The 27,039-nt window shown below is 42.8% G+C and overlaps 1 protein-coding gene across 3 annotated transcripts in view; it reads left to right on the top strand.

Annotated features, from left to right (window-relative positions):
• COL4A6 (collagen type IV alpha 6 chain) overlaps positions 1–26,854 on the top strand; it is a 141,969-nt gene extending 115,115 nt beyond the window's left edge. For all 3 annotated transcript variants that reach the window (XM_064463339.1, XM_064463338.1, XM_064463340.1), the window contains exons 22-45: positions 586–765; positions 1,357–1,540; positions 6,565–6,636; positions 7,056–7,163; positions 8,285–8,506; positions 8,750–8,911; positions 10,930–11,100; positions 11,797–11,940; positions 12,215–12,340; positions 12,656–12,837; positions 13,107–13,170; positions 13,689–13,763; positions 14,156–14,263; positions 15,038–15,145; positions 15,574–15,645; positions 16,927–17,052; positions 17,412–17,528; positions 18,308–18,469; positions 19,409–19,507; positions 19,786–19,932; positions 21,619–21,735; positions 22,463–22,654; positions 22,887–23,173; positions 23,828–26,854. In XM_064463339.1, the coding sequence (XP_064319409.1) occupies positions 586–765; positions 1,357–1,540; positions 6,565–6,636; positions 7,056–7,163; positions 8,285–8,506; positions 8,750–8,911; positions 10,930–11,100; positions 11,797–11,940; positions 12,215–12,340; positions 12,656–12,837; positions 13,107–13,170; positions 13,689–13,763; positions 14,156–14,263; positions 15,038–15,145; positions 15,574–15,645; positions 16,927–17,052; positions 17,412–17,528; positions 18,308–18,469; positions 19,409–19,507; positions 19,786–19,932; positions 21,619–21,735; positions 22,463–22,654; positions 22,887–23,173; positions 23,828–24,088 (3,486 nt within the window). In that variant the 3' untranslated portion in view covers positions 24,089–26,854. The remainder of the gene's footprint in view (positions 1–585; positions 766–1,356; positions 1,541–6,564; positions 6,637–7,055; positions 7,164–8,284; positions 8,507–8,749; positions 8,912–10,929; positions 11,101–11,796; positions 11,941–12,214; positions 12,341–12,655; positions 12,838–13,106; positions 13,171–13,688; positions 13,764–14,155; positions 14,264–15,037; positions 15,146–15,573; positions 15,646–16,926; positions 17,053–17,411; positions 17,529–18,307; positions 18,470–19,408; positions 19,508–19,785; positions 19,933–21,618; positions 21,736–22,462; positions 22,655–22,886; positions 23,174–23,827) is intronic.
• The last annotated feature ends 185 nt before the right edge of the window (positions 26,855–27,039 follow it).

Below are 27,039 nucleotides of genomic sequence, written 5' to 3'. Positions count from 1 at the left end.
GAAATCTTTCCACACCATTGCTCATAGCTATAAAAACTGTGTGCCATAAATACAGTCTCCTTCTCAAATGCTATATGCTAAATACGTCAGTGAGAGTTGAGCTGTGTTTTTTATGAAACAGCAAACACAACACACAGCACTTTCCAAAGTGCTGAGCGCTGCTCATTGGCACTATTTACTTTTGAAAATAGTAGTCCGTAAAGATACCGGTCTTTTGTCTTCAGGGGATATTTATCAGCATCAGTAAATGCAACACACCAAGTCATAGGGAAGAAGATTCAATACTTGGACCCTGTTATATCATGAGTAACGTAATACTCTCAGATGCCATCCAAGATTGCTGTCACCGTAGTGCTATATACCAGGGTTTGGCTTGCCACTGTAATGCTGTAGTGACTTGGTTGAAACATTTGGAAATAATCAAAGCTCTTTTTTTTTTTTTTTTTAGTGTAATGTATACAATAGGAAACCCTGTGGAGTTCTCTCGAGCTCCAGTCATTCTGTCCTGACCTCATATGACATTTTTAAGAAGCAAAGCTTTTTCTCTGTGTGTTCATATTCCTGTTTTTTTCTTTTGGTCTGTAGGCTTTGGCTGGTCAGCAAGGTCTTGCAGGCCTTAAGGGAGAAAAAGGGGATTCATCCTATGCAACAGGCAGAGGTGCTCGTGGGGACCGTGGTGCAACAGCACCCAGAGGACCTTCAGGCATCCCGGGAACCCCTGGCAGGGATGGACTCCCAGGCTTGCCAGGCCCACCAGGCCCTCCAGTAAGTTCAGGTTAATTTAGCAGCAGTGCTTCAGAATTGGAATAAGGAACAGAGACAATAGAAAGGCCTGGCTTACTAGTCCTGATTAGCCCCATGGTAAGTCTCCAAATACATATGAAAAGCTCACAGCCCCTGAGCCCAAATTTTTGGTCAGGATTAATAATTGGCACTGATTATGCCTCTGGCTACTCAGTCAAAAGATAAAGTTCCAATAGTGGGGTAGAACCTAATGTTGTTTTACGCTGTGTCCTAAAAGATAAAAGACTGTAGGCATAGTTATGAGTCAAATCTTGGAACAGAAAACTCACACCAAAATCTTCTTAATTAAAAAGAAAGTAAATGCCTTTTAGAATATGTAATATTTACATTTTGGCAAATACAACATAAAATGTTACTTTTAATAGTCATTGAGTTTTCCTGCATTTTGAAATAATGATGGATAATTTACGGTGGTTTTCACGTACCTTCCCAGGCCCATCTGAACCTTGCACAGAACCAATCAAATTCTTATGCATCTGTTAAAATGGTAGTGGTGTATATTGTTTCTACGTATCTTTGATTTTCAGCTGTAATTGTCTTTGCTGTGCACAGGGTGATGGTGGGCTAGGTTTCCCAGGTGAAAAAGGACTGCCAGGATTTCCTGGCTCCAAGGGCCCTCGTGGAGAACCTGGTTCTCCTGGCGTTGGATATCCAGGTCCTAGTGGAGCTCGTGGGCCGCCAGGTGACCCAGGAATAGATGGTTTTCCAGGACAAGCAGGACTTCCAGGCCCTCCAGGTAGGTGTCGCTGGGTCTGCTGTTATTTGAAGAGGTGCAAAGCTGCTACACATCAAATAGCACTCAGCTTACTGCTCTGCTTATAGCCAGGCCAAAAGATTGCATTAGATTAGAGATTGCTCGTTAAATTAATTGAAACTGGTTTCTGGGCTCACCAGATCTCACACAGCTGTCACAGCTTTCTCAAGTTGTCTTGCTCAGGAGGACACAGGTAATGAGCAACAAATATTCAAACAGTACTCAAATACTGAGTGTTGGATGGAGCTACTCACTGACTATCACTGGAGAACCATTTTACACCAAAGGTAATTAGGAAGATGGATAAAATTAGGTTTTTAAAAAGCATGGCCTACTTCATTGTCCATGTGAAAATAGTAGCTCACTGGTATCTGAGACTTCTGATTCAGTTTTCTGAACTATTATTATTATTGAAATACAAAATGCTCCAAAATTTTTTAAGAAACTGTAGTGCTTTGTGTGTATGGGCAGGCGTTGGTGAATAAGACATTGTCATGGCAGTCAGGTATGGAGTTCAGTTATGACTGGTACAACCAGCTCTGGGCTGTTTACTTCCTGAGGCACTACAGTTTGGCTCAGTTGGTATGTCATTATATGTACCTAAAGCATACCATAACGACAAGTGATAAAGTCAGTAGATGTAGGTTTGATAGTGTTTCATATATGATGTTTTATGTCCATTCTCAGAGCTTAAAGTGAGTTACATGGAAAGTCATTTGTCTGAACATTTATGGAAAATGTTTTCAGAACAAAATGACTACAGAGACCTAGTCCCGATGTCTTGATTCCATGTCAGCCATTTAAATATAATTTAAGATAAAGAGTATTTTTTTTCTTTGCTGCTGCTGATTTTCAATGTATTTTCCATTCTGTGTATACTTAGGCTTGTAACTCTGTCAGTATCAATAATGCAGAACCAATAATACATCTGCAGGCATATTTTTGTTGCATAGGTTTCTGGGCTGATAAACTGGTGTTCTGAGTTTAAAAACCTTGGCAGTAAGACCACTGCAGTATGAGGAGTTGGCAGAGGACTCTTAAACCCGGAGGGAGGTGAGAGCTAGGCCAGAATAGCCCTGGGAAGGTTGCACAGACATGCTGGATGGCATGTTACCTCACATCAGTGTCATGCTGAGTTGTTGTTATGGGGTGAGGAGACAGCTAGCATTAATGTCCCCTGGAACAGTCTGCATAAGCTTTTTTTCCAATTCAAGTCACATGCTAAATGCTAAAAGCTTTACTAATTCATAGCTATGAATGCTTACATCTTTGTTTGGTAAATTGTCTCTTACAAAATCCACTAAATTAAAATTGCATTGTAAGATAAGTAAAAGTAAAATGCTCTGTGCATGATGTGAACTCTAGATATTCTGCGGAGCACATCAGAAGCCAGCTTATTATGAATGCTACATCAAAGCTTTGCTAACAATGACTGGTCCTTTGTAGAAGAGTATCTATAGTCAAAATATGTGGGAAAGTGTGAATAAGTCATTAGCCGGTTCAATTTGTACCTCCATAGAGATGTGTAAGAAAATTTGTGAATGCATCATTCCCGCCGTACAAGGAAATAATTTGTGTACATTGAAAGACCCTTTGATAGTGTAAGTTTCATCTAATATTAAATAAATGTGGGTAGGTGGAAGAAATAATAATTTCTTATACTGCCCAGAGTGAAAGGCCTTATCATGAAAATGAGTAAAGACATTTAAAAAGAGGCTATGACCTACAGAAGTTGCCACGTCAAAATCACCACTTAGGAATTTTGCTCGAGTTCATGCCATGTGGAGTAAAACAGGGTGAAACAGTCTTGCTTTGGAAAAGTCTAACTCAGTATTTTATAAAAAGCTAGGCTGATTTTACCTGGTATTATGAGATTACTCAAAAATTTTGGAATTGCTCATAGTTCACTTTTATGTCTGACATGATGGTTTCATACTTGTTTAATGTCCTTGATACTGGGATATTATTTTGTAAAGTGTGATAATGTAGGGTATTAAGTAGCTGGGGAACACTAAGTTTTGCTTATATAATTTTTACACTAAGTCTTGCTTACATCATTTTGCAAAGTGCACAAGGAAACAGGCCTAATTGCATTTGAGTTATCCTCACGTGAAATATCCATTGTTCAAGTATTCTGCTGCTGGCTAATAAAGTAAAATACAGAATAGGCTATTGTACAGAGTTGTTTTTGCAAAACTCACGTAAGACAGTCCTTAAAGCCGTGTAATGTGAGTGCAACCATATTACTTAAACTTCCCTTTCCATGCCAGCTGCTGCCCTGAATGCTTGCTTTTTGAAAAAGTATTGTTTCTGAGGACCTCAACTTTTTATTTTTAAAGCATTTGGCATCAGGCTCACACAGTATCACAGAAGATCAGAACTGGAATTTTTATTTTGTGTCCCCACCATTTAACTTTTACTTTATCAAAACACCCTGTCAAAGTGTACCCAAGTGCAGGCACCAATGTGTGTGTTCTGTCTTGCAGTCATGGTGTTAGGTGCCCATATCCATTCAAGCATAAATTGGATCATGGGTATTTTAGTTTTGAACCTCTGTTCTTAAAGCTAGTGCTGACTATAAAGATGAATTGCTATCACAGATGAAAATAGAGCAATCTTTGACTTTGTGTATGAATGGAAGTGTTATTGCAACTCTGTAGATGTTGTCATGAGTTTAGTCATTTTTAAGTTAATTTTGCTATCAGTGAATGCCTTATGTCAAGATAAAAGTAATGAATTGAGAACTGATCTTTGGTTCTCTCACATCAAAATAGAAAATGTTCTGATGTTTCCTTCAGAATTTGCGATGCATCTCAATACATGAGTAGATTACACATCCTGGGGAATGCATTCCCTCTTATTCTCTGCTACATCCCACTTTGCACATGAACCTCACTTGTTTCTTTACACTAGAGCTGATACCTGTTAGCAGCCCCCAACTAGCTGGAATTTGAGATTAGGATTCTTCTTTCTTCTCACAGATCTGAATAGTGAAATCAGTCACATAAGTCAGAAAAATGAAATAATGAAAATTAGGGTTGAGGGTGCGATAAAAGGGGGTAGAAATGTGAGGTCAAAGCAGAATCACTCTGTCATTTGGCACCGTGAGAAGAGGGATGCTCAAATCTGCCTACCCTGACTGGGCTTGGGGGCTGGACCCTAAACTGAAAGCTTAACTTTCCATCCCTGGTTGGATATAGGCATTGAAGTCAGAAGATTTTCACACAGCCTTTTGTGAACTGAGTTGGAATCCAAGAAGAATGTCATTGAACCAGTTCGTAGCATGGTTTCAACCAAAAAAATTCATCAGGTTCTTTACAGCCTTTGCACCAGGAAAGATATATTGGATTACTTAATGAATTTTGTCCTGGCCTATGTCATTTTGAGACCCTTATTCCCACTGTCAATGTCAGAAGCAAAGAGCCATATTTATTATCCATACAGAAGTCCACTGATTTGATTAGATTTATGCAGGAAATAGTTTGACATACAAACTGTTAATACAATTTGTTAGTCATCTGAAAATGTTAATCTTTTCTGAAAAGAAGTGTCTAACTTGCGTGGCCGTGCTGGAAGAAATACCTCCAGTGTTGCCTGATTTAGATGAGATTACCTCCTCGGGACTGAAAGCAGTCACGATTTGGAGTGCTCTTGTGTGGCTGATGAATAAATTTGACTTGTCAGTCTGGGAATGGAGCTTGAATAGAAGAATCCTGCAAAGAGAGTTGTAAGGAAATGAGAAACAATGTATCTGTGATACCTGATTGTCTCATCTTTAATAGGCCTTGTGGTTAATGCCAGATATGAATTAGCAACTATTGGGCGACAGTGCCGTTAGGCAGCTGTTCCTCTGTGCCTATAAAAGTGTTCAGAGTAATGAAAAAAACCACCTCTCTTCCCCAAATTTGCTTTAGTAGTCATCTTCTGTACGTAATCACTCTGACTAAATAGCTTTCAAAGTCCTTTAGATTTTCATTTTTAGAAAGTATATCTATGACAGTTTAAGGCTAAGCCAGCTGTTTTAGCATAGGAGCTAATTCCATAGTTCTAGCACAGACTCCTCTTGAAATAACTGGAATAATTTCTGGAGGCGGAAAGTCTTGAATTAGTTTTTGTGACATTCATTTCTGTGACTGTGTGAATGTGACTTCAAATTGTCACTGACCTACAAGGAGGAGTGTTGGAAGTGTTTGAGATCTCTCAGGTAAAGCTGATGCGCTAGCAACTCTGATAATGCCACATAAATTTCATTCTGCTGAAGAGGGGTTGCTAGTACAAACAGCCTTTTTTTGAGAGGTGGAAGTCAGTCAAAGAGCTTTGCAATTGCTGAGTCCTGTTTGCTGCTAACAAACTTGTAAGCCATGTGGTTATTTCTTAGTCTGATAGACTGGAGAAGAAGCAGTTGGAGAGTAAGGCTGAAATAAAACCCCCTATCTCTTCCACCCTCCATGCATCCATCCATCCATCCAGCCTAAATGCCTGTCCATATTCCCTAGATATGTGTTTTATCTTGCATGTGCACATTTATTTTAGAATTTCACACTATAGCGTACTGTTTATATACAGCTTAGAAATATCCTCAGTCTTTCAAAGTTAGGAATGCCTGTCCGCTCCCACTGATTTTGAAAGCTCTCAGCCTGGAGTTTAAGCTCTCTGAGGCACAGACTGCCTTTTCAATGCCTGTTGCATAGCCCTTACCGTAGGGAGGGCCAGTTGCTGAGTGGAAGCTGTGGATATCATGCTACAAGTAGTCCACAGCAGTAGTTGCTACCTTTTACTGGTCATGCAGTAAGTCAGTAGCAGGGATTGGCTTAGACAATTGCCAGGCTCTGAATGCCTTTTCTTTTCTTTGATGTCACATATATGAGACGTCAGCAGTGTTTGCGTAAGTTCACTCACAGCCACTTTTGATGTGTCCTGTAAAAAACATCTGGATGCTAACTGTTCCTCTTCTGACTGTCTCTCTGGAAGGGGCTGTGTGCAACCTCCGTGTTTCTTTGTTTTAGGTATCACCTTACCCTGCATAGTTCCTGGAGCATATGGGCCCCCAGGGACTCCCGGCTTTCCAGGATTGCCAGGTAGGCAGACAAGCTGATTGTACTGTCCTGGCTGACTACCAAGAAGCACTTATTCTTCAAGGAAGATAATACCTGCTAATTAATCTCCTGCAAGGGATAGTTATTCCAGAAAGTTAACTGGCAGAACAATGTTCCTTTTTTTCCCAAAGAGATTAGACTTAAATCCCATGGAGGATCCTAATGACTGCACCATTTTTTCCCTTTCAAGTAGCCTCTGAACACAAACCCTCTCACTCAGTGTTTGTGTAGCTGATGAAACAGCCATAGCTTTGAGACATTATTTAGCTTAAATTGTGTATCCAGGGAGTGTTTTCAGCAGAAGCTTTGGAGAAAAGGTCTGATCCTGTTTTCTCATGCTGTGTTTTTGTCTTCCACTACTTATTTGTTAATATTACTTATTAATATATTTTTATCCTTAGGACCCAAAGGCATCAAAGGCTTTCCTGGCATTCCAGGCCAACCTGGATTACATGGGTCAAAAGGACAGCCAGGGTCTCCAGGAATAATAGGCTTGCAAGGGGAACCTGGTAAGGGGGAAGTTACTGGAGTTCTTTTTATTGTCTGATTAATGTATACAATATTTTATCAAAGGAGTTGTGTGACCTTCTGGGCCACTTTTCTGCCTGGTACATTCATAATGCTCCATTGAGAGCTCCATTGTACTTCTTCCAAACGCAGTCTCTGGAAGCAAATTGTTGCAGCTTGGAAGAAAACAGAAGAAATGTTTGAGATACTTGTTACCTGCCTATAATATTATATCGCTGCTGGAAGAAAAGAGGACAACCAACACAATTGGTTTCCCCAGAGACCATCATAATGTGCATTGTTACAGGTTTAGTGTAAAACTTGGTTTAAGCCATGTGGTACTCTGGTAAAGGCACGCTGTACACAGTGTTTGGACCCATTTTAGCTGTGGGAATTTCTGATGGTTGTGTAAATAAAGAGCAAGAAGCAGAGGTGGTAAGGGAAGGTTCCTAAAGCTAGGTTGCTGTGTATCCATCAGGTTTCTCTGGATATGGCTGAAGAAATCTCTTACCCTTTCACTACATTAAGGGGGGGTGCCATCTTTATGGGGTCACTGATTTCATGATATAACCCCTGAGCAGTGTGACACATCACACAGCAGTGCAGTTTAGTGTCTGCTTGGTATGGGGAGATTACGTTCCAGTCCTTGTACTAAGGCTGCCAGAGTCTTCTGCCCCGCAGTGCCAGTTCTCTGACATAGAGGGCAGAGTAAGAAAGGTGTGATGACTATAACTTCTTTGCAGCTTTTGTGGTTGGTAATGATGGTGAGATACTGCCTGTCTGTAGCCTGAAATGGCCATCTTCCTCCATTTTTTGTCCTTATTGCCTAATCTGCCATCTAGTGAAACCAAGCTTGTAAAGCTGCAACTAGCTGCAGCTCCCAGATGCTCCTAAAGTATTGTTTTCTTTAAAAAAAAATAATGAAAGGATATTCTGTTTTATACATTTTCATCACTTCCTGTCACCAATTATTGTTTCTAATTCGGTACTGAAACATTCTGTGACTTTCCAAACAACTTCTTCTTACATGGAAATTTGTAAAATGTTAATTTTGTTAGAGATACTATTGGAAGCAGATATTCTGTACTTCTGCTCAGTGACATTTACTGTTTTTCTCTTTAAGGCTTCCCTGGGCCTCGAGGAGAGCAAGGGTCACAAGGACTTCCAGGACTGGATGGAACAGATGGTTTGCTTGGGAAAATGGGTGCTTCAGGCTTAGCTGGAATGAAAGGAGCTCCTGGAGATGTATTTGGTGCCGACAGTGGAGCCCTGGGAGAGCGTGGCCGACCTGGACTCCCAGGCGATAAAGGTCTTACAGGTGATCTTGGATTCCCAGGGCCGAAAGGTAAGTACTGGTATGGCATGTATCTGGGAACATCAAACTTTTCTCCTTCAAAAAACTTTCCACTTTCCAATCTCTTTAAGATACTGTGTTAGCAGTCCTCTAAGCTGCTCACAGGTGGTGATTTGCTAGTTTTCTCTTAGAATCTAATGCAACTCAAAGGCTTTTATTAAAATTGACTCTTTAATTTAAGAAGTGTGATTTTTGGTTTATTTGTTCTGTAACCTCTCACCTCTCTGTTCTCAGGGTTAGATGGAAGACCAGGCCTCCTAGGTATTAAAGGCGAGCAGGGTAACCGAGGATATTCGGGTGCCCCTGGATTGCGGGGACCTCCTGGTCCTGGAGGTCCTTTTGGCATTAAGGGAAAACCAGGACCCTTGGGGCCAGCTGGCCTTACAGGAGCACCAGGTATGTCACGTTTTTAAATGAAGACGAGTAGCTAAGCTGAATGCTGCAGTGTTGGGGAAGTGTGGGAGAGAGTTGGCATTTTCTATAAGTGAGCTCCTACCTCTGGTTAGGGGTAACAGAGTGCAGAATTTGAGCCTTTTGCCTCTGACTCCTGGATAACTCCTGCCTAGAAATAGTGTCCCAAGGCTGTAAAAGTACAGCAGAGAAATAGAAGAAAGCTTTTTAAATGTCTCGATATTTTTAACTTCTCTGGTTTTACATGCTGGCTGTATCATTGACTAATCTTCATTTCCCATTTTCATGAGGAATAATTTCTAATACATGAGGTTGCTTGAAATATGACTTAGATTGAAAAACTGTTGGCTTTCTCAGAACAAGCACTTAAGTCTTCTCTGTCTTTCTCTTCCCTGGAGCAGAAGAGACATTTCTTTCCCTTCACTTTATGGAGAAAAAAACCCACCACTTGAGTACAGCAGTATCTCTCAAGCTGCACTGACTAAAGTGTTTCATGATAACAGTATATACAAGACTTGAAAACCAAGCAAAAGGGACCTGGAAATTAGTAGATAATGCTCTGCGACATAACTTTATTCTGACATGCACAACGACAGTCCTGGAGTGCAGTGACATCAAATGAATGAAAGCAGTAATGTCATCTGAGATTAAAATTCTACAGTTCTAAAGTCTTTTAATTTTGACTTTAACATTGCTTTTGCCTCTCTATTGGTTTTCATTTTTGGACTGTATGCCGTATCTTACTTTCCTTCAACTGTTTTTAAAAAAACCCCATTGCTAGGATGACAAGCTCCAAATGATTTTTTGCACCTGTAGTCTCTCCGAATCATTAATTTCTATTGTACCCTTGGTCCTTCTGTTTACATATTTTGTCTGCTTTTTTCCTTCACCATGTTTCTATTTCATTTATCATCAACTCTCCATTTCTGATGTCACACTGTTTGGTTATGGGTTCTTCACATAGGCTGTCAAGGTGAGAAAATGCAGTGTAGCATAAAAGCTCATGGACTAACAACCTGGCTTTTAATGCTACAAGAATTGCATTGACTATAGGTGATACTATTCATGATTGTGGCTAAAGGTGATAATTTTTTTGCTAATCAAACCAGAAGGCAAAGAGCCATTGTAGTGAGAATGCTCAGACAGTAACAAAGCCCGAGGCCTATAAGGAAATCCTTAATATAAATAGATGTTAAGTGCGTGTGTTTTCTTTGTCTTCTTAAACAAAGCAGCCATTTCATCTTCTGCTTGAAAAAATACTGTGTTGTAGCTTAAAACGTTTAAGCCCTGAGTGTAACAAAACTTGTATATTGGGTGCTCCTGCTGCCAGTAGCCATTTTTCAGAAGTCACCTGATTTTTCCTTCTCTTCCTCTCTTTGCATTTGAGCATTCTGTTTTCAATGGTTTGAGCCTTTATTTAAAATTGTAAACCATTACAAAGCTTCAGCTGGAAACATTCTGAAACATTTAAAGGCAAAACAGTACATAGAATGTTGGTTTTGTGACAGCACAATCTGAAGCTTGTTCCCTTAGTGAGCAATTTGTTCTTGAGAGTAACACTTTAACTACCAACGTGGAAAAAAACTTGTAAAAAAAAGCCTCTCCAACTGACATCTGATTCATCCAGAGGATGGGGTAGGTAGCAGAAGCTGGTGTTAATGATGCTCCCTATTCTCGTTTGGCTGCCTTGATGATACAGGTAAGACTGGTGCACTGCAGTTCAGTGTCTGCTAAAGGAGACAAAAATGGATACATCATACCAGGTTTCACTCTTGCCAGTTGTGCAGTGGTGTAGGCAGTAACTCTCTCCATTGGTATTTTATTATTAGATGACTAATGCTTTTGCAGTTCTAAGCTTTATGCCTTCTAGTAGGCTGCATGTGCTATAAGGTCCATTCATCATATTAAAAACAATGCTGTGTTTAAAGAGTTTGGGAAGCTGAGCACATATTGTCCTAGTGTTTGTGTGACTTAATCTAGTCTTCTTTCTTGTATTGATTCAGGACTTCCTGGAGCCAAAGGCTTGCCTGGGGATGTAGGTCCACAAGGCCCTGCTGGTATGAAAGGCTTCCCAGGTCTTGATGGTGCTCCAGGATCTCCTGGGGAAAGAGGATTCTTAGGGCCACCTGGGCCTTTTGGTCAAGATGGACGTCCAGGTTTCTCTGGCCCAAAAGGTATGTGTTCCAGTAGGGGCACAGTCTGAGATTACTGCGCCCATAAAAAAAATAACCTTGTTAATACTGATTTTAGGCCCAACTTGTCAGAAGAGAATGAATTCCTGACTAGTGTTGTAATGCATTTGTTTGGCTGCTGAGTTATGAATTGTGAATGATGGATTTAATTATGAAATCATGGTCATAAGGAGATGGGTCTTGAAAGACTTGGGCCTTTATGGACAACGGATCATGTGAATCAAGATAGAAAAACAAGAAAATTGAAGAAATGACAAACAGTGCATGAAATTTGTAGAAGGGAGAGAATGAAGCACAAGCAAAATGGGAATTAAAAATTTACAGTCTGTGTGGTTGTTAAGCACCAGTACAATAGTGGGTTACTTGGAGAATTCTGTGTTATTTTAGTTAGAGGGCAACCGAGCTATGGACCTGCATTTGCTCTCTTGGAAATGGATTGGGTTTTGCTCTCCTGTGGAAGCAGGAAGGACTGGGCTCTCAAAGGTGAACTGAAAAGTGCTGATTGAAAGTATCATGAGGGGGGACCCATGAGATTGGCAGTGCTGTGCTTGCACCATGAAGTTTTACCACCCAGATTTGGGTGATTGGCCAGACCCAGGCTGCCCCTTCCTGCCAGCTAGGTGGGTGTGCAGTGTACCAGAAAAGACTAATTTTCTATTTCTCAACTTTCCTTTACAGGCGAGAAAGGGTCTTCTGGCCTGCTGGGTTTCCCTGGCATGCCAGGCCTGCCTGGTGTCCCTGGGGTGAATGGGTTTAAAGGAGCTCCTGGCACAGCTGGAGGAAACGGGAGCCCTGGAGTTGTGGGACTCCACGGTCAAAAAGGTGAGAAACAGCTGAAAGGCTTTCGCTGGCTGTGCAGCAGAGGGACTTAAGAGGCCCTTCTGAAATGTCTGTGTATTTAATGTTTTCTTCTTAATGCTACGTTCTTTTCTGCCTTGTGAAATACTTTGGCCTTGTTGACAAAGATGGCTGAGCGCTTACTGACGAATTTGCATCAGGAGACGTTGAAGTTCTGGCTTTGTCTGCAAGCTTCTAGTGTTATACCCTTTCTCTGTTAGATTATTTTGCAAGATTTCCTGACTTCTTATTTCTTCAGGTGACAGAGGTGATGTAGGTCCACCCGGTCCTCCTATTCTTGGGCTTCCAGAACAAGCGCTGCAATTCAAAGGAGACAAAGGAGATCCTGGATTAGCTGGACTTGGAGGATTCCCTGGACCTAGAGGTATTTCACAACATTGTAGTTGGTTGCCAGTATCAGTTGTTCAGTAGCTGCATTTATTCTCAGTGGAGAACGGCCTGTCCTTTTGACAGCACCTGCAGTATTACCATTTTCTGTTCTGCCATTCACATTCTAGCAAGATTTGCATATGGCAATTCCAAATTTTGAGAAAACAATTTTCCTTTGAAGCTCTGTTCTATAGAGGTAATGCCATCCCTTCCTCCTCTTTAAGGGGAGCTTTGGGTAAGAGGTCAATTGGCCCAAATGAGCTGAATGTCTGTATTATGAAATTAAATTACACTCTATTGTATAACCCAGGTGATAAAGGAATCCCAGGAAGCCGTGGACAGCCTGGTCTCCCTGGTCCACTTGGGTCAGCAAGCAAAGAAAAAGGTCTTCGTGGTGAGCCAGGCTTCCCTGGTGCAGCTGGACAGCCTGGGCTGCCAGGACAGAGGGGTACACATGGTATCATAGGATTTCCAGGAATGCCAGGAGAGAGGGTAAATAACTTCTTGAGTATCATCATCTTCTCTAAGTGCTATTAGGAAAATCCAGTGTTCTAATTGGTACTCCTGTGGCAAAGCAGCAGAGGTGGCAGGATTTTTCCTTACAAAACTTCCAGATTGTTTTTGTGTGGCTCATACTGTTGAGTGACACTTTGGATAGTATTTCTTCCTACATCTTTGTGGTCTGTTACCCTACATGACCCAAACCTGGAACAGCAAGAATAAAAAGCAAAAGCTAATTTTGGGTTGGATTATTTTTTCAGGGTTCAGATGGTATCATAGGAACACTTGGATACCCAGGATCTATTGGTCTCCCTGGTCCGAAGGGTAAGAAATCTTTCATAGTGTACATGGTCTTGCATTACACACAGTCCTAATATTCGTGACTAAAATGAATATTCTAGAAGTGTCCATTGCTCTCCAATGGAGTGACTGGCTCTGAAGTACGTGTTCCCTTGTAAGGGGCTTCATTCAGATGAGACCAGTCCCAAGCCAAATGCCTAAATACTTTATGGCCCTTTGAAAGTTTGGCCACAGCGCTGTGTGAAGCATGTTGGACAGTACAAGAGGCACCCTTCTCTCTCATCTCCTTGTGTCAGAAGTATAAAGGGTGGGATATTGTGGGATTCCCCATAAATATTTGTCTTACTGTGCATTTGCATGAGTGAATTTGCATCCATTGCTGTGTATAAGCATTTGCAAACTCAGGTACATCACTTGCCATTGCCATGGATTTAAAGTATAGGCAAGGATTATTTTCATAAACAAGGATATTGAGCAGCCCTGAAAACTGCTCCCCATAGTCAGTTAGGGAATGGCCTCCCCACCTTGTCTTTCTTTTCCAGGTGACAAGGGAGAGCCCCTTGGTGCTCCTGGCAGTACTGGACCAAAAGGAGAGCGAGGAGACCCAGGGTTCCCAGGTAAAGTAGCGCTTGATTGCTCACTTCAAGAATACAAAATTCTAGAGATTAAACAGGATAGCATTGCCCAGTTTGGGTGTTCTTGTAATCTATAAATTTAAATACTTTAGTCTTCTCCTGGAAGTGAGATTTGAGGAGTCTGGAATCCAGGTGGGGCACAAATCTGGATGATAATGAACATGTCTGAGAACAGCCCAATTCTAAAGCTGCATCCCACTTCAATTCTTGAGGAGGAACTTGTGAACTTGCATTGGTATTTGGTGTCCAGGGCCCAGACCATGGCTATGCAGACACAAGTGCTGCAGCCTCAACATAGCGAGTTTCTCATTCTCTTCACACCTTCCTCCAGCCTGACCTGTGCTGTAGCATGCTGTCTGTTTTTATCCTTTCAGGAGAGAGAGGGAGAGAAGGACTCAAGGGTGAACCAGGTTATCCAGGAAACACTGGGGTGAATGGACTCAAAGGTGGCCCAGGAGATCTTGGCCAGGAAGGACCAGCAGGTACTGGGCTAGGCATCTAAGTTCTGCAGTTCATGGTGTGACTGTGGAACAACTTCACCTTGTTGTTTCCTTAGCCCTGGTTGGCCTGTCTCAGCTGGGGCTTAAACAAGAAGGTTGACAAGATGATGGGAATTTTCTTTGACACTAGTAGAAGGTGTCACATTGTCCTGTTGTGACCGATCCTGTGGGTCAACCATGTGGTGAATCCTGCACAATTCCTAAAACCCAAGGAATTATTTTAACAAATAGGGAAAACCTCAGTTAGATACAAACAGCAGCAGCTTCTTTGCGGCTGCTTATGGGCAAGGCTGCTCTAAAATCTTCCATTGCAACGCTTCTGTCCGTTCCCTCTCTAGAGCCAAACCTACCCAGAAGGGTAGCTGCGAGTGTCTTTGGGTAATGGTGTAACTAGCAGGTAAATTCTCAAATTGTTATCAAGGTTAAAGATGGGAGAACAGTGAAAGTCATTATTGGAATATTTTATTTGAAAAATAATTTAATTAGTTATTCAATATGTGAACTGTTCCAGTGTGTCCCTTGGTGGGTGATGAAGAATGTCATTGCTATAATTAAAAGAAAAAGCTGTCAAAAAAGCAGCTTGATAAGTGCTATGCCAGTAGTGGTAGTGAGGAGAGATTTGGATCTGGGTTTGTTTCATCTAAATAGCAGTTTATTCACCCATCTTATGAGTTAAGTGCAGGAGCTGTAAGATGGAGCTGTGAGCTGTTCCATCCCGGATATGTAGTACAGGAACATTTTTCTGCTTGTTTTTAGGAATCCCTGGAAATGCTGGGCTGAGAGGAAGCCCTGGGCCACCAGGGCCTCCAGGGCAGCCAGGATCTGTAGGATTCCCTGGAGCTCGTGGAACAGCAGGACCTAAAGGTATATCTGGAGCCTGCACATGGACGGGAGAAATTCGGTCAGAAAAACAGTGTTTTGGCCAAGTATATCACAGCAGGCAGGCAGCACTCTTATGTGTGGGCCAGCTGTGCGTGGGAAATCAGCTCATTTCTTGGCAGTGTTAGTGCAGACACCAGCTGCTAGAAATGAGCAGAGGAGTGGTTGGAAAAGGAGAGGCTCTCACTTGTTTTGGATCACTGGTGGGTGTTCACTGAGGGGAAAACCGATGAGAGCAATGGGAAGAGTTTCCACGAAGGGGGGCCTGTGTGAAGGAAGACTTTACATACTGTGTTCCCCCGCGTATCAGAATTCTCCTACACGTTATAGTCTCCATGAAACATCTTATGCATTTCCATCTAACTAGATTATTTGCTTATTCGCTCACTTATGTGTTCCCAATGTCTCTTCAGGGTTTCCTGGATTTCCGGGTTTAAATGGTCTGAATGGCTTGCCAGGAACGAAAGGGTCTCCTGGAACACCAGGTAAAAGAAATGTGCAGTAGAAGCGTCATAGCTGGGGAAATGCATACACTGGTCCCTCATTAGAGCAGTGTTCCCCACAAAATTCCCCTATTTCACCCAGTTCTGGATTTAATTACAATGTGAAGAAAAAACTCAGGTTATTGGATGTCCATGAACAAATTCTTCCTTAGTGCCAGTAAGAACAGGACGCGGCCTGTGGAGCAAAGAGGCTTTTCTGGGGATGCTTGTCCTTGAATTCCTGAAGGATTATGTCGCTGCTGGAAAGTCAATGGAATGAAATCATAAAACTCTTCCATTTCGAACGGATGTTTGATTTTAGCAGGGCAGCATCAAATGCTTGCTTTGAGTTGGGCTTAGTGATGGCATGTTTCCTTAATGCTGTCCATAGCTCTCCATTATATAGAGCTCAAGAAAAGCATCACTGAAATCAGAAGCTGATTTTTTGATTGGATTCTGGATTCTGCTTTTGGGAAGCTTCTTCTGGATTTTTTAATATTTTTAACCATATGAGATAGAATGTGGTTGTCTTTTGCAAAAAGTGTTTTATTAAATGTGAAGAGGTGGAGAAAGACCTTTCCAAAGAGACTTGTTTAGTTACAGTATTCTTGTAAAACAGCACTTAAAATTTTTTGCAGACATTTTATACACGAAAATGAACAGTCTTGATGTGTACAACTCAAACGATACCTGTGTTTTCTTTGTTTAAAATATTCTCTATTTGAAGGTAATGATTTACAGCCTATAGATCCACCACAATCTTCCTGTCTGAGGGAGCTGCTTAGTATTTACGCTTACCAGAGCGACATGCTGAACACCTCCCTGCAGCTCTTCCTGGGAGCCTCTGCCCTGCGCCACTTGTGCCCCAGTGTGTCTTTTGCAGTAGTCTGTGGAAACTTGCCGCTCCTTGTTGGAGCATGAATCCCACTGGATTATTTAAAGATCAGAAGCTTGAGTCTATGTTGCAGCCTCTTGAGAGACACAACATACAGGCTGGCAGGCAAATCCTGTCATAGGAGTGCTATCTTCACATCCTTGCGCAAGAGCTTGTGGGAAGACCAGAACAGTCATATGCCTCTCACTCAGCATCTTGCAGATTGCTCAAAGCCACTGTGCACAACCAGAGTAGCACGAGGCACCAAATCTCTTCCTGTTGCACTACTGAAAATAGCAGAGAGAGTAGTAAATGGCTATTTTTTATTACAACTCAGTTTGTGTAATAATTTAACTGCTATTAGGCAATTTGAATAGGCTCTCTTATCTTTATTAACTGTGTTTACTTAGGTCTGAGTGAAGCTGGACTGAAAGGCCCTGCAGGTCTGCCAGGTCCGAAGGGTGAAGAAGGTTCTCCAGGCTTCGGCAGAGGACCTCTAGGATTCCCTGGACCAAAAGGCTCATCAGGAGACGTGGGTAAATACTGATGTTCTGGAAGCCCAAGAAGATGTGTTGCAGCTCTGGTTAATGGGTTGTATGGCCAGCAGAATTACCAAAGAGGACTCCTAAAGCCACAGAGGTTGTTAGTAGCTTGATAGGTAAAAGTTAAATCTGTGATGTGGCTGTACATTTGAGAAACAGTTGGCTATATAGTTCTTCACAGGGTCGGTACCTCTCCTAAACAGCAGAATGTAGTCGGTTTTCCCCTCATGTAGTAAGATGTCTCTTTTTTTCTCCTTAACAGAAATGCTACTCGGCCACTACTTCTGTCCATGTCTGTGAAGATCACTGAAGTGCTTTGTGTACACTCTTTCACTTTGTATTTCTTCTCCTAGGTCCCCCTGGTCCTGTGGGACTGCCTGGCTTGCCAGGAATACCTGGACCTTCTATTCCTTCTGATATACCTGGGAGACCTGGGGATGCTGGCCATCCAGGAGCTGATGGGAGTTCAGGTATGAAGAGAGGCCTCCTAAGGAGAGTGGGCTAGCTAAGGGGCTTTCTGTTTATTTATGTGCTTCCTTTGAAGAGCTCGGATGGGAAATGACTTGGATGAGTATCGTCACTTTAATAACCTGGGGTTTAGATCAGGGATCGAGAATGAGAAGATCTGTTTTCAATTCCTGCTATTGAATCCTGTTGGTTTAGCCTGTTACGAAAGCTCTCTAGTCCATATTCATTTCACCTATTGTGGTAGGCACTAAAATAGGTACCTAAGTCCAGTGTAGTGTGTCTAACATTGGACACCAGCTCCATTTTGGACTGTAGTTTCCACAGCTGTGATCATAGGCTCTGTGTGAAGTTTAGACGTATCCTGCGTGAGCAGCAAAGTTTCATTGCTACTTAGAGGTACATAAGAAGCACTTGCCGTAGGGTCAACAGCTTTATGGAGAGGCTGAGACTCTAGGCCTTTCCCTGGCCGAGGATTTGAAGCCACTGCTCTTGTTCTCCTAGGGAATGTCTGAGTCACCAGGCTAGCTACCAGGTGGGGCAAGGGCTATGCTCAGGCCTAGAGTTCGAAGCTAAATTACTGTGGTTAAAAGGATTTAAAAGTTTATGAGACCTAAGTAGATATAAGCAGGTGGGGTCTGGTTCTTTTCCTTCAGGAGGAGGACACCCCTAGAAATACAGACACCCAAACAATGACTGTTCTCTAGAAAGATGTGCTGGAGATAGCCCAATCATTTACTTTGCCCAAGGAGCAGATTCTGCTAATTACTCCTGTTGTCTCTAGGTCTTCCAGGTTCTCCAGGACCACGAGGGCCCCCTGGCCCAGCTTTTGACCAAGGTGACACAGGCGATCCAGGTTTCCATGGTGTTCTTGGCTTGCAAGGTATTAAGGGTGACGTGGGACCCACTGGTTCAGTTGGACTCCCTGGAGCATCTGGATTCAAAGGTAATCTTGCCTTGAAAGGGTCTGGGTGTGGTTTGGCAGCTGTCACCTTGCCAGTATGAATGGCTATCATGTGGTTAGTGTGACTGCTTTGAAACGAATCCTCGTTCAGGTGTAAGCACAGCTGAGTTTGTTGTCTAAGTCTTCACTTTTGGCCCATGCAGGTTTTACCTGCTGACTCTAAAGGCAGCACAGGCTAGCTCCAGGCGCTCTTCAGTGTGTCCCTACTGATTTTTTTCTTTTCTCTTTTTTTTTCCTGAGTAGATAATGTCCACATGCAATGGTGCCGTGCTTGTCCACTACAGTTACCCACTTGCATATGTTGCCTAGGCAAAGGCTGCAGATGCTGGTTCATCCCACCTATCATGTATGCACAGAGGGATAGTGTGGTGGATTTAGGACTCCACAAGAGGCTAAGAGAATTGTAGGAGTTGAGAGATCTTGTTCTGGGCTAAGGCAGGGAGCAGGTTGCTCTCTCTTTGGTTTCTGCCAAGGGGACTAGAGGGCAGCTGTAAACAAGAATTCTAGTAGCCAGGTTCCAGAGAAACCACAGAGCTCAAAAGCCAGGAGAGGTTAGAGAACCATTGCCAGGTGAAGAACTGTATGCTGTCTTTGTAGGCTGGCAGATCCCCATCACTCCGTGCTGTGCATAGAGATGGATTCCAAATAGAAAAGATGTGTACTCCCCAGACACTTTCCCTGGGTTACCCAAGGAAGGGGAAGAATACTTTCAGTACAGTGTAATTATCTAGCAGTGGAAATTCTTGTCTTCAGGCTTTGCAGCCATTCTGGACATCAAAATGTTCCTTAGGGGTTGTGGTCCCCTCCATGACAGGGCTGAACTGCTGTTGCCATTGCTGCCATCAGTGTGTTTCCCAGCTGAGGATCAGAATCAGGACCTTTTGCTCAGCCCCTGGGGTCTTCAGCTCTGTATCTTTGCAGGTATAAGAGGGGAGCCTGGTCTTATGGGGATGCCAGGTAAAGATGGGCCTCCGGGGGATGCTGGTTACCCTGGGCCGAAAGGTGAAATGGGCCATCGAGGTGAGTGCTGGAGGATTTGAAAAGCTGTACTTCATTGTGCATGGTTTGGGCTGGGGGATATTTCATAGCTCCCATAATGGGCTTATCTGGGTGACTCTCAGTTTCTTAGAGACTGAAATAAATTAGAAAGAGCTTGACATATCACTTTTTACAAAGATACCTAGTGCTGAGGTACTAAGGCAGTCTTAATTTAGCATGCTTCTCCTTTGTGTCAGTATTGTCATCAAAACTGTGAATTTTTTGTGGAGTACTTACACTGTCGTTTGCACGGTGTGCAGGTCTCCCTGGCCAACAAGGGGCTCCAGGTATAACCCCACAGCTCGATGAAATCACAGCCCCTGCAGGCTTACCTGGTCTGCCAGGAATTGATGGTGTCCCTGGCTTTGATGGAGATCCTGGATTCCAGGGCCCAGCTGGAAAAACAGGTAACAAGTACACTCAGAGCACTGAAATGGTGGCCTTCTGGGAGAACAACACTACTTTCTTAAGTGCTTTAGGAAGTTTTACAAGTTTTTCTAATAAAGCAAATAATTCCAGCAAAATGCATACAAGTATCATGTTTTATTATTATTAGAATGTATTTGATAAATTCTGTTCATGCACTTTTATAGTGTTTTTAATTAGGTTTCCAGAATTAGGTGCAGCCACCTGTGGTGTAGCTGATATGATACCAGCTTTGGAGTGGTCATGGAAATGATTTGCCGCCGAGAATTATTTGAATTGTCAATGAAATGCTGTAACTGGAGAAGCGCTGGGAACCTCAGCCTGCACCACTGTGGTTCATATTGTTTGGCACAGCAGCTTTGGTGGGTCCTGCACCAGCTGGCTCTCCTAGGCCCAGCAAGTCCCCATGATTCCTTTCTTACCACTGCCACTTAGGTGATCTTTAAACGTTAGTATTCTCTTTTATTCATGAAAACTCCTGGAGCAGGATTAACACTAGCACCAGTCCTTCCCCCTAGATGTTCCCCTGGATCCCATCACAGTGAAGAGAGCTGTGTTAGTTCCTGGCTTCCTGTTGTCAGTTCCCAAAATGAATAAATGTGCAGGAGTAAAAGCTGAGAGAGCCTTTATTGATACTGGTCAGGCAATTGGGTAACAGATGCTGCGGAGCAGTGGCAAGGGAGAAGTTCTACCCCTTTTTGTACTGGTTTTAATGCTAAACCTTTACAAAAAATGTGCAAATGTACACCCATCTGTTTCCCAGTCACATGTTTCTTTATACTAATATTAACCTTCCACATTACTGATCACATGCTAGGTATCCAGCTCTGTGCAATTGCATAACGCCTTCTGTCTCTTTATATTGTTGTATTTTAACTTGTACCATCCTGAACACTTATTTTATTGTTGGTTTATCCAATCTGTGCCAGACCTTGCTGGTTTGGGATCAGGACAGTCCTGAATGGATTCTGAATGTCCACAGGCAGGCACCTCCCCTTAGCTCCCACTGAATTCTAAGCCTTTACATGTTGAGCACACTTCACTGCCCTGAGACTTTTTAAAGATTTGTCAGTCAGATGCTCATCATCAAATACTGGGGGGGGAGGAGGGGAAAAGTGAAGTTAGTTCAAGTCAATGGCTCTAATTTTACATAATATTTAGGCTGAATATCAAGGATATTTTTCTGGTTTGAAAAAAGGGTGAAATCAAGCAGAAGAAGTGACTTCAAGTCTAAGCAAAATTTCAGCAAGGTAGCTCAACTTTCTTCGGCCTACAACAGCTGGACCATTATACCAGAGGATTCTTGTTTTCAGTGGCAGGAGTCTTGCAAGACAGAGATGAGAAGACCTCACCGACTTCCACAGCCATCAGACTGAAACCTGAGTCTTAGGTCTGATGCAGCTTCAGACTAAAATCAGTAGCTTATCCCAGATCTCAGTGCTTCATTTTTAGCCTTATCTAATGCTTAGCTGCACCTCTTGATCCTTTAACAGACCGTCAGATCGTGTGGAATCCCTGTATGGAGTTAGTTGCTTGTAACCACAGCTGTTGAAGAGTGAGCTCTTGGCCTGGCTGCTGGCAACGTATTTCTCTTCTGGAATATGATTGTGGGAGTGAAGGCATTAGTATGAGGAAATAATGACAGTAATAACTGTATTTAATTTCAGGTACAAAAGGTCTGCCAGGAAGACCTGGTTTGAAAGGACGTGATGGTTTACCTGGACCACCTGGCACAGCTGGGGATCCAGGACCTTCGGGTCCCCCAGGGCCACAAGGATTTGAAGGTAATTTTATCAGAAAGATCAGAAAGAAGCAATCAGTAGAATTCTATTTGCCTCCAGGTTCTGCAGAGACCCTGTCCAACACCCAGCTCCCTTAGGAAGACCAGGGGATGTACACGGTCTTGTGTCTTGTATCTGCAATGAAGTAAATTTAATCTTCGGTGAGGAAGATTATGTCACATGTCATTGTTGTCTGTCACAGCTGGTGTTTCCCTAGGTACAATTCTGAACATCTTTTGGTTTTAATGATTTGTGGATGTGGGAGTCATCTTGAAGATCTAGAAGAGCGAAATGGTGTTCACAGCAATCACAGCAGTGAGGGTTGGATAGCAGAGCAGAGGCTCAGTGAGAGAGAGACGGTTTTGATTCTGCCATAGATTTGTCGTACAACTGTCAGCCTTTCTGTGTCAAAGGAATACAATCGTGAAGAGCACTATAGCAAAAATGAATTTGTTAGGTGTTGGTTCTTTGAGATGCTCAGAATTATTGTACTGAGAGATATGTGCTAGCATATTGGCACCAGATTTGTTGGGCAAAGAAAAAAATTAAATGAGGTAGGAAATGGGTGGGTGCTACTGTGAAACGACTGCTTTGGAACTGAGCCAAAACTCAGTCTTCTCATTATACAAGACTGACATAAACACGATGGCAGCAATGCCAAAATCAGGTATAGAGCCAGCTGACATCTACACTGCGTATTAGTAATAGTGACTCCTTTTCTGTCTTCTAGGTGTTGCTGGAAAACCGGGCTCGCTTGGTTTGCCGGGAATGCCTGGTCGGAGCGTGGGCGTTGGATACACTTTAGTGAAGCACAGTCAGTCAGACCAAATCCCACCTTGTCCCATAGGAATGAATAAGCTCTGGGACGGCTACAGCTTATTGTACGTGGAGGGGCAGGAAAAGGCACACAACCAGGATCTTGGTGAGTTGACAGAATTCTCTCAGGCACAAACAGCGTAGGCCAAAACCCCGTTACCAATGGCAACCTTCACTGGTACCGCAGGTGGTTGTAGTGGAGGTGGGGGAAGTCTGCTTGGCCAGAGTCTGTATTGGGAGCAGTGTCACTTGTGCGACTCTCCGCCACTCATGCCCGGAGTGGAGGAGTTGGAGCATTTGGCAGATGCTTGGTGTGACCACTTCTCCAACTTTTCCAGGTTTTGCTGGCTCATGTTTGCCTCGCTTCAGCACCATGCCTTTTATTTACTGCAACATCAATGAAGTGTGCTACTATGCCAGCCGAAACGACAAGTCCTACTGGCTCTCCACCACTGCTCCTATCCCCATGATGCCAGTGGACAGTGTTCAGATCTCACAGTACATCAGTCGTTGCTCCGTATGTGAAGCCCCTTCCCAGGCGGTGGCTGTGCACAGCCAGGACATCACCATCCCACAGTGTCCCCTTGGCTGGCGCAGCCTGTGGATAGGATACTCCTTCCTTATGGTATGGATACTATTGCTAATGCAAAGGCAGCTTTAAACGTTTCTAGATCTCCTCTTTGATTAGGTGACTGAGACTGTATTCTCTGAGTTGCTTACAGGAAACTAGAGCCCTGTAGCTTCTTGCCCTACCACATTTATTCTTTATCACCTGGCCTGCCATAGGCTTTCCAAATTTGCGCCTGTTTAGCTGGCCTTCTCCCCTGTGCTGCTCAAGCTCAGTAGTGATGTTGATGCAGTAGTTCCATATTGCCATGGATATTCTTTGTTCTTCAAACCTGTAAATGTGGAAATGCTGATTAACCTGCAGCATTGTCTTAATCCCCTCTCTCAGCGATAGAAGGAGAACATTTTCCATTGCACTCTCCTAGAAGCTCAGCATTGTAAGACTTAGAAAAGGATGAAGTCAGCATTATTGTTTCCAAATTTTCCCAGCTTGCAAGTGAAAAGCTGGTTTTCCATTATACCAGGCCTGTATGTTTCCCATAAGTACTTTCCTTTGCTGCTTCATCTCTAGCCCTGACTCAAAAGACAGCCATAGCCACAGTATAATTTTGGTTGTCTGTTTTACTCCTTTTAACAATGGAACTGCAGGACTCCCCTGTTTACCTCCCCTTCTGTTCCTTCAAACTCATTTAAATCGACACCTTTATTTCAGCATACTGCGGCTGGTGCAGAAGGTGGCGGTCAGTCCCTTGTCTCACCTGGTTCTTGCCTGGAGGATTTCCGTGCTACTCCCTTTATTGAATGCAACGGTGCGAGGGGAACGTGCCATTACTTTGCCAACAAGTACAGCTTCTGGCTGACGACCATCGAGCAGTCGCAGCAGTTTGTCAGTGCTCCTCCCTCAGAAACGCTGAAAGCCGGGCAGCTTCGAATAAGGGTCAGCCGCTGCCAAGTGTGCATGAAGAACTTGTAGTAACAAAAATGCAGTAACATTAACAGTCCTTGTTACCTAAGACTAGACATCACTGATGTGGAGAAGGACAAATTCATAAACCTGTTTTGTGTGTGGCTGATGGGTGAATCAAGACAGCCAGAATTCTGCAAAAATCAAGTGTCAAGTCCAGGAGTTTGCATGCAGAGGAAAACAGCGGTGCTCTGAAACCTTTTTTTTTATGGAACATGGTGCTATGCTTTTACTTTGATGGGTTTTTTTCCCCTCATTTATGGCTACCTCAGAAAGTCTCTGTGAGTTCCCTATTCAGACCGAAGAGTAACCGATGTCTCACGTTACACCACTCCTCTGTCCGAGGCACAGGCCAGTCATCGGCAAGAGACTTTTTTAAAGTTACGCTTTATTAGTGTCTTTGTGAACGGGGTTTGGTCTAGTGTAAGGGAAGGAAGACTCATTCTCCTACAAAATACAGAGCTAGCTAAAATTTATCAGTGTGTTGTAGGTGACTTAGAAGCACGAAGCATTACTGGTTGTTACTGACTTCCTTAGGAAGACTCAAAGATTAATTTGGTTCGCTTTTGCTTATTAAACAGATGGGATGTTCTTTCCTCCAGTGACAGGTAGTCAATTCTAACCCGGACTCTCATCCACGGCTGACTTTAAAGAGCTACCCCAGTGAAAAATGCAATTTTTGATGTGAAGATGAATCTGAAACACCTCTAGCATTTTTCACAGCTTTCTATTGAAATGTATTCCAGGTCTGCTTGAAGGTCTGTGCTTATCTTCTGGCAGCCAAATGATGGGCAGCCACCGAAACATTTCATTCCTATGACCGGAAATTTCCTTTCTGAGGTAGCCTTGGCACACTTGTAGTTACTCGAGCTGGGCGCATTTGAAAAGCAGAAGCTTTACTAGGTACAGCATGCAAGCTTATGCGAACGCAAAGTAAGCAGTTACGGGATGTACATTTTTTACTTCTAGTCATGATGTGTTGTATACTTCCTTTGGCCTTTATTTCTGTTAGTTTAAAAAACTGTATTTCTAGTGTATGCACTGTGAACTAGTCACGCTTTCCTTCAGGGTGTAATTAAAGAGGAGTGCCACTAATTGTATTATCTGTGTGTATTTTGAGGGAAAGCCATGAAATGGGTGTGCTAATATATAATGAGTTAACTTAGTTGGGCTAAAGTTGTTGTTATTATCAACTTCTCTCAAGTAAACTTGTGTGAAATCCTTACATATTGGCTTTCCAGGACATTTGAAAGAAGTGCCTTGCAAATATACTCACTATCACCTTGGCTTAAAACTCTTTAAGACAAAATTGTTCAGAAAAATATTAATGCAAGACCGAGACGTTAAAGTATTATTTCTTTACTGGGTTCTGGGGCTCTAGCTCTATGCAGCAAAGTACTTAAGATCATGCTGACTTTGCAGCAGATAATATTTTTACCTTTAGTGATTATTTACATGCATAATATAATATTACCTCCCTAGGTCGGGGTCAGAGACCTCTGCACATTCTGGAGCTGAACCACATTGGAGATGAGCGGGGAATTGGTGAAGAACAATTTAGTCTTTCATTTAACTTATTCCTAGTTGTGAAAGACCCGCAGCTGTTTTGGATGTAGTTTGCAAATGTCTCTAAGGCATTTCAACGCTCCTGAGCGGCAATCTTCTTCCACAGAATATTCACTCGACTTCCTAGCTGTCCCAGCCCAGGCAGATCGAATTGTATTTACATCTTGGGTTATACAAACACAACTTTAAAACTCTGTGTGCACAGAGTAAAGCTCACTACATCTGAAAATGTGTGCAAATAACTGGCAAACTACAATGAATGTTTCAGCCATCGGGCTCCCACGGTGCTGTAAGAAGGGGTGTCAACAGCTGTTGTGTCTAAAAGGGACTTGGTTTTGGTTTTGAACACGGACACATGCAAATACACTTGATTTTTTTTTTCCCAGAATCAGAGCCTTGTGCATCTTAAGCACTACTAGCTTGGGGGAAGTGCTGCTGCTGCGGTAACGTGGCTCTACTCCTACCGATGCCCGGACTCCCAGCAAGTTCAACAAGCCCAGCCTTTTACACACCAGCCACTCTCCATCAGGTGCACGGGGCGGGAATTGCAATCACCAGCCATTCTTCCACCAGTCAGCCCCGTTTTCGTAGCTCTCTCTCCTCCCGCCCGAGAACACTTCTTCATGAGGTCGGCAGGGCCAAGACCTCCTCTCTGAAGAGTGTTTACATAACAGCTACGTGAGGAATATGTACACTGTACTCCACTGATTTTTTCACTTTTTAACTTAGGTGCTTCCATTTTTTTTCCTCTCTTTTTAGCAGTTACTGCTCAAGACTGAGCATTTCAGAGCCAGGGCTTCACATTCATTTTGTCTGTGGGGAGGAGAGGACTACGACCACTGTTACATGAACAGTAAGTTCATGTATTAATTTAAGTTGTAATGCTTTGTTTTTTAAAAAAACCAACCATGCAGCTAATCCATGGAGAGGGGAAGAAGTGTAGTTCCCAAACTGTGGTTAATGAACGCTGAAGGCAAGCAAAATGACATATGATCTGGTTAACTATTTCCTTGGAAATCACACTGGCCCTGACCAAGAAGTGCAAGCGAGAGGCGGCAGCGTTCAGCATTTCTCTATGTTGTCATTTATTGGTGATGACAAAACTGTGCCATTCATGCCCGTTACACTATTGTGACAAAACACCCATACTGGGGACTGTCTGACAGTAAAAAGGAACTTTATAATGGATTAAAAGAGCTGTGCCTTTAATTATTCTGAGCTGTTTTTCTTATGGCTGCTAGAGATATACTCTGCCTTAGAAACACAACCACTCAGGCTGTTCTGACAAACCTGTAGAATTAAGGCACTTTTACCAACACAGATTTCAAAAGGCAACAAGTCAAACCCCACAATTAAGTAATCTGCATATGCCTATATATTAAGGTTTAAGATAA

Source organism: Phalacrocorax carbo, chromosome 11 (genome assembly GCF_963921805.1).
Source record: "Phalacrocorax carbo chromosome 11, bPhaCar2.1, whole genome shotgun sequence".
In the NCBI taxonomy this organism is placed as follows: Eukaryota; Metazoa; Chordata; class Aves; order Suliformes; family Phalacrocoracidae; genus Phalacrocorax; species Phalacrocorax carbo.
The sequence above is the reverse complement of the archived record's forward strand: the minus strand, read 5'-3'. Positions and strand labels throughout refer to the sequence as shown.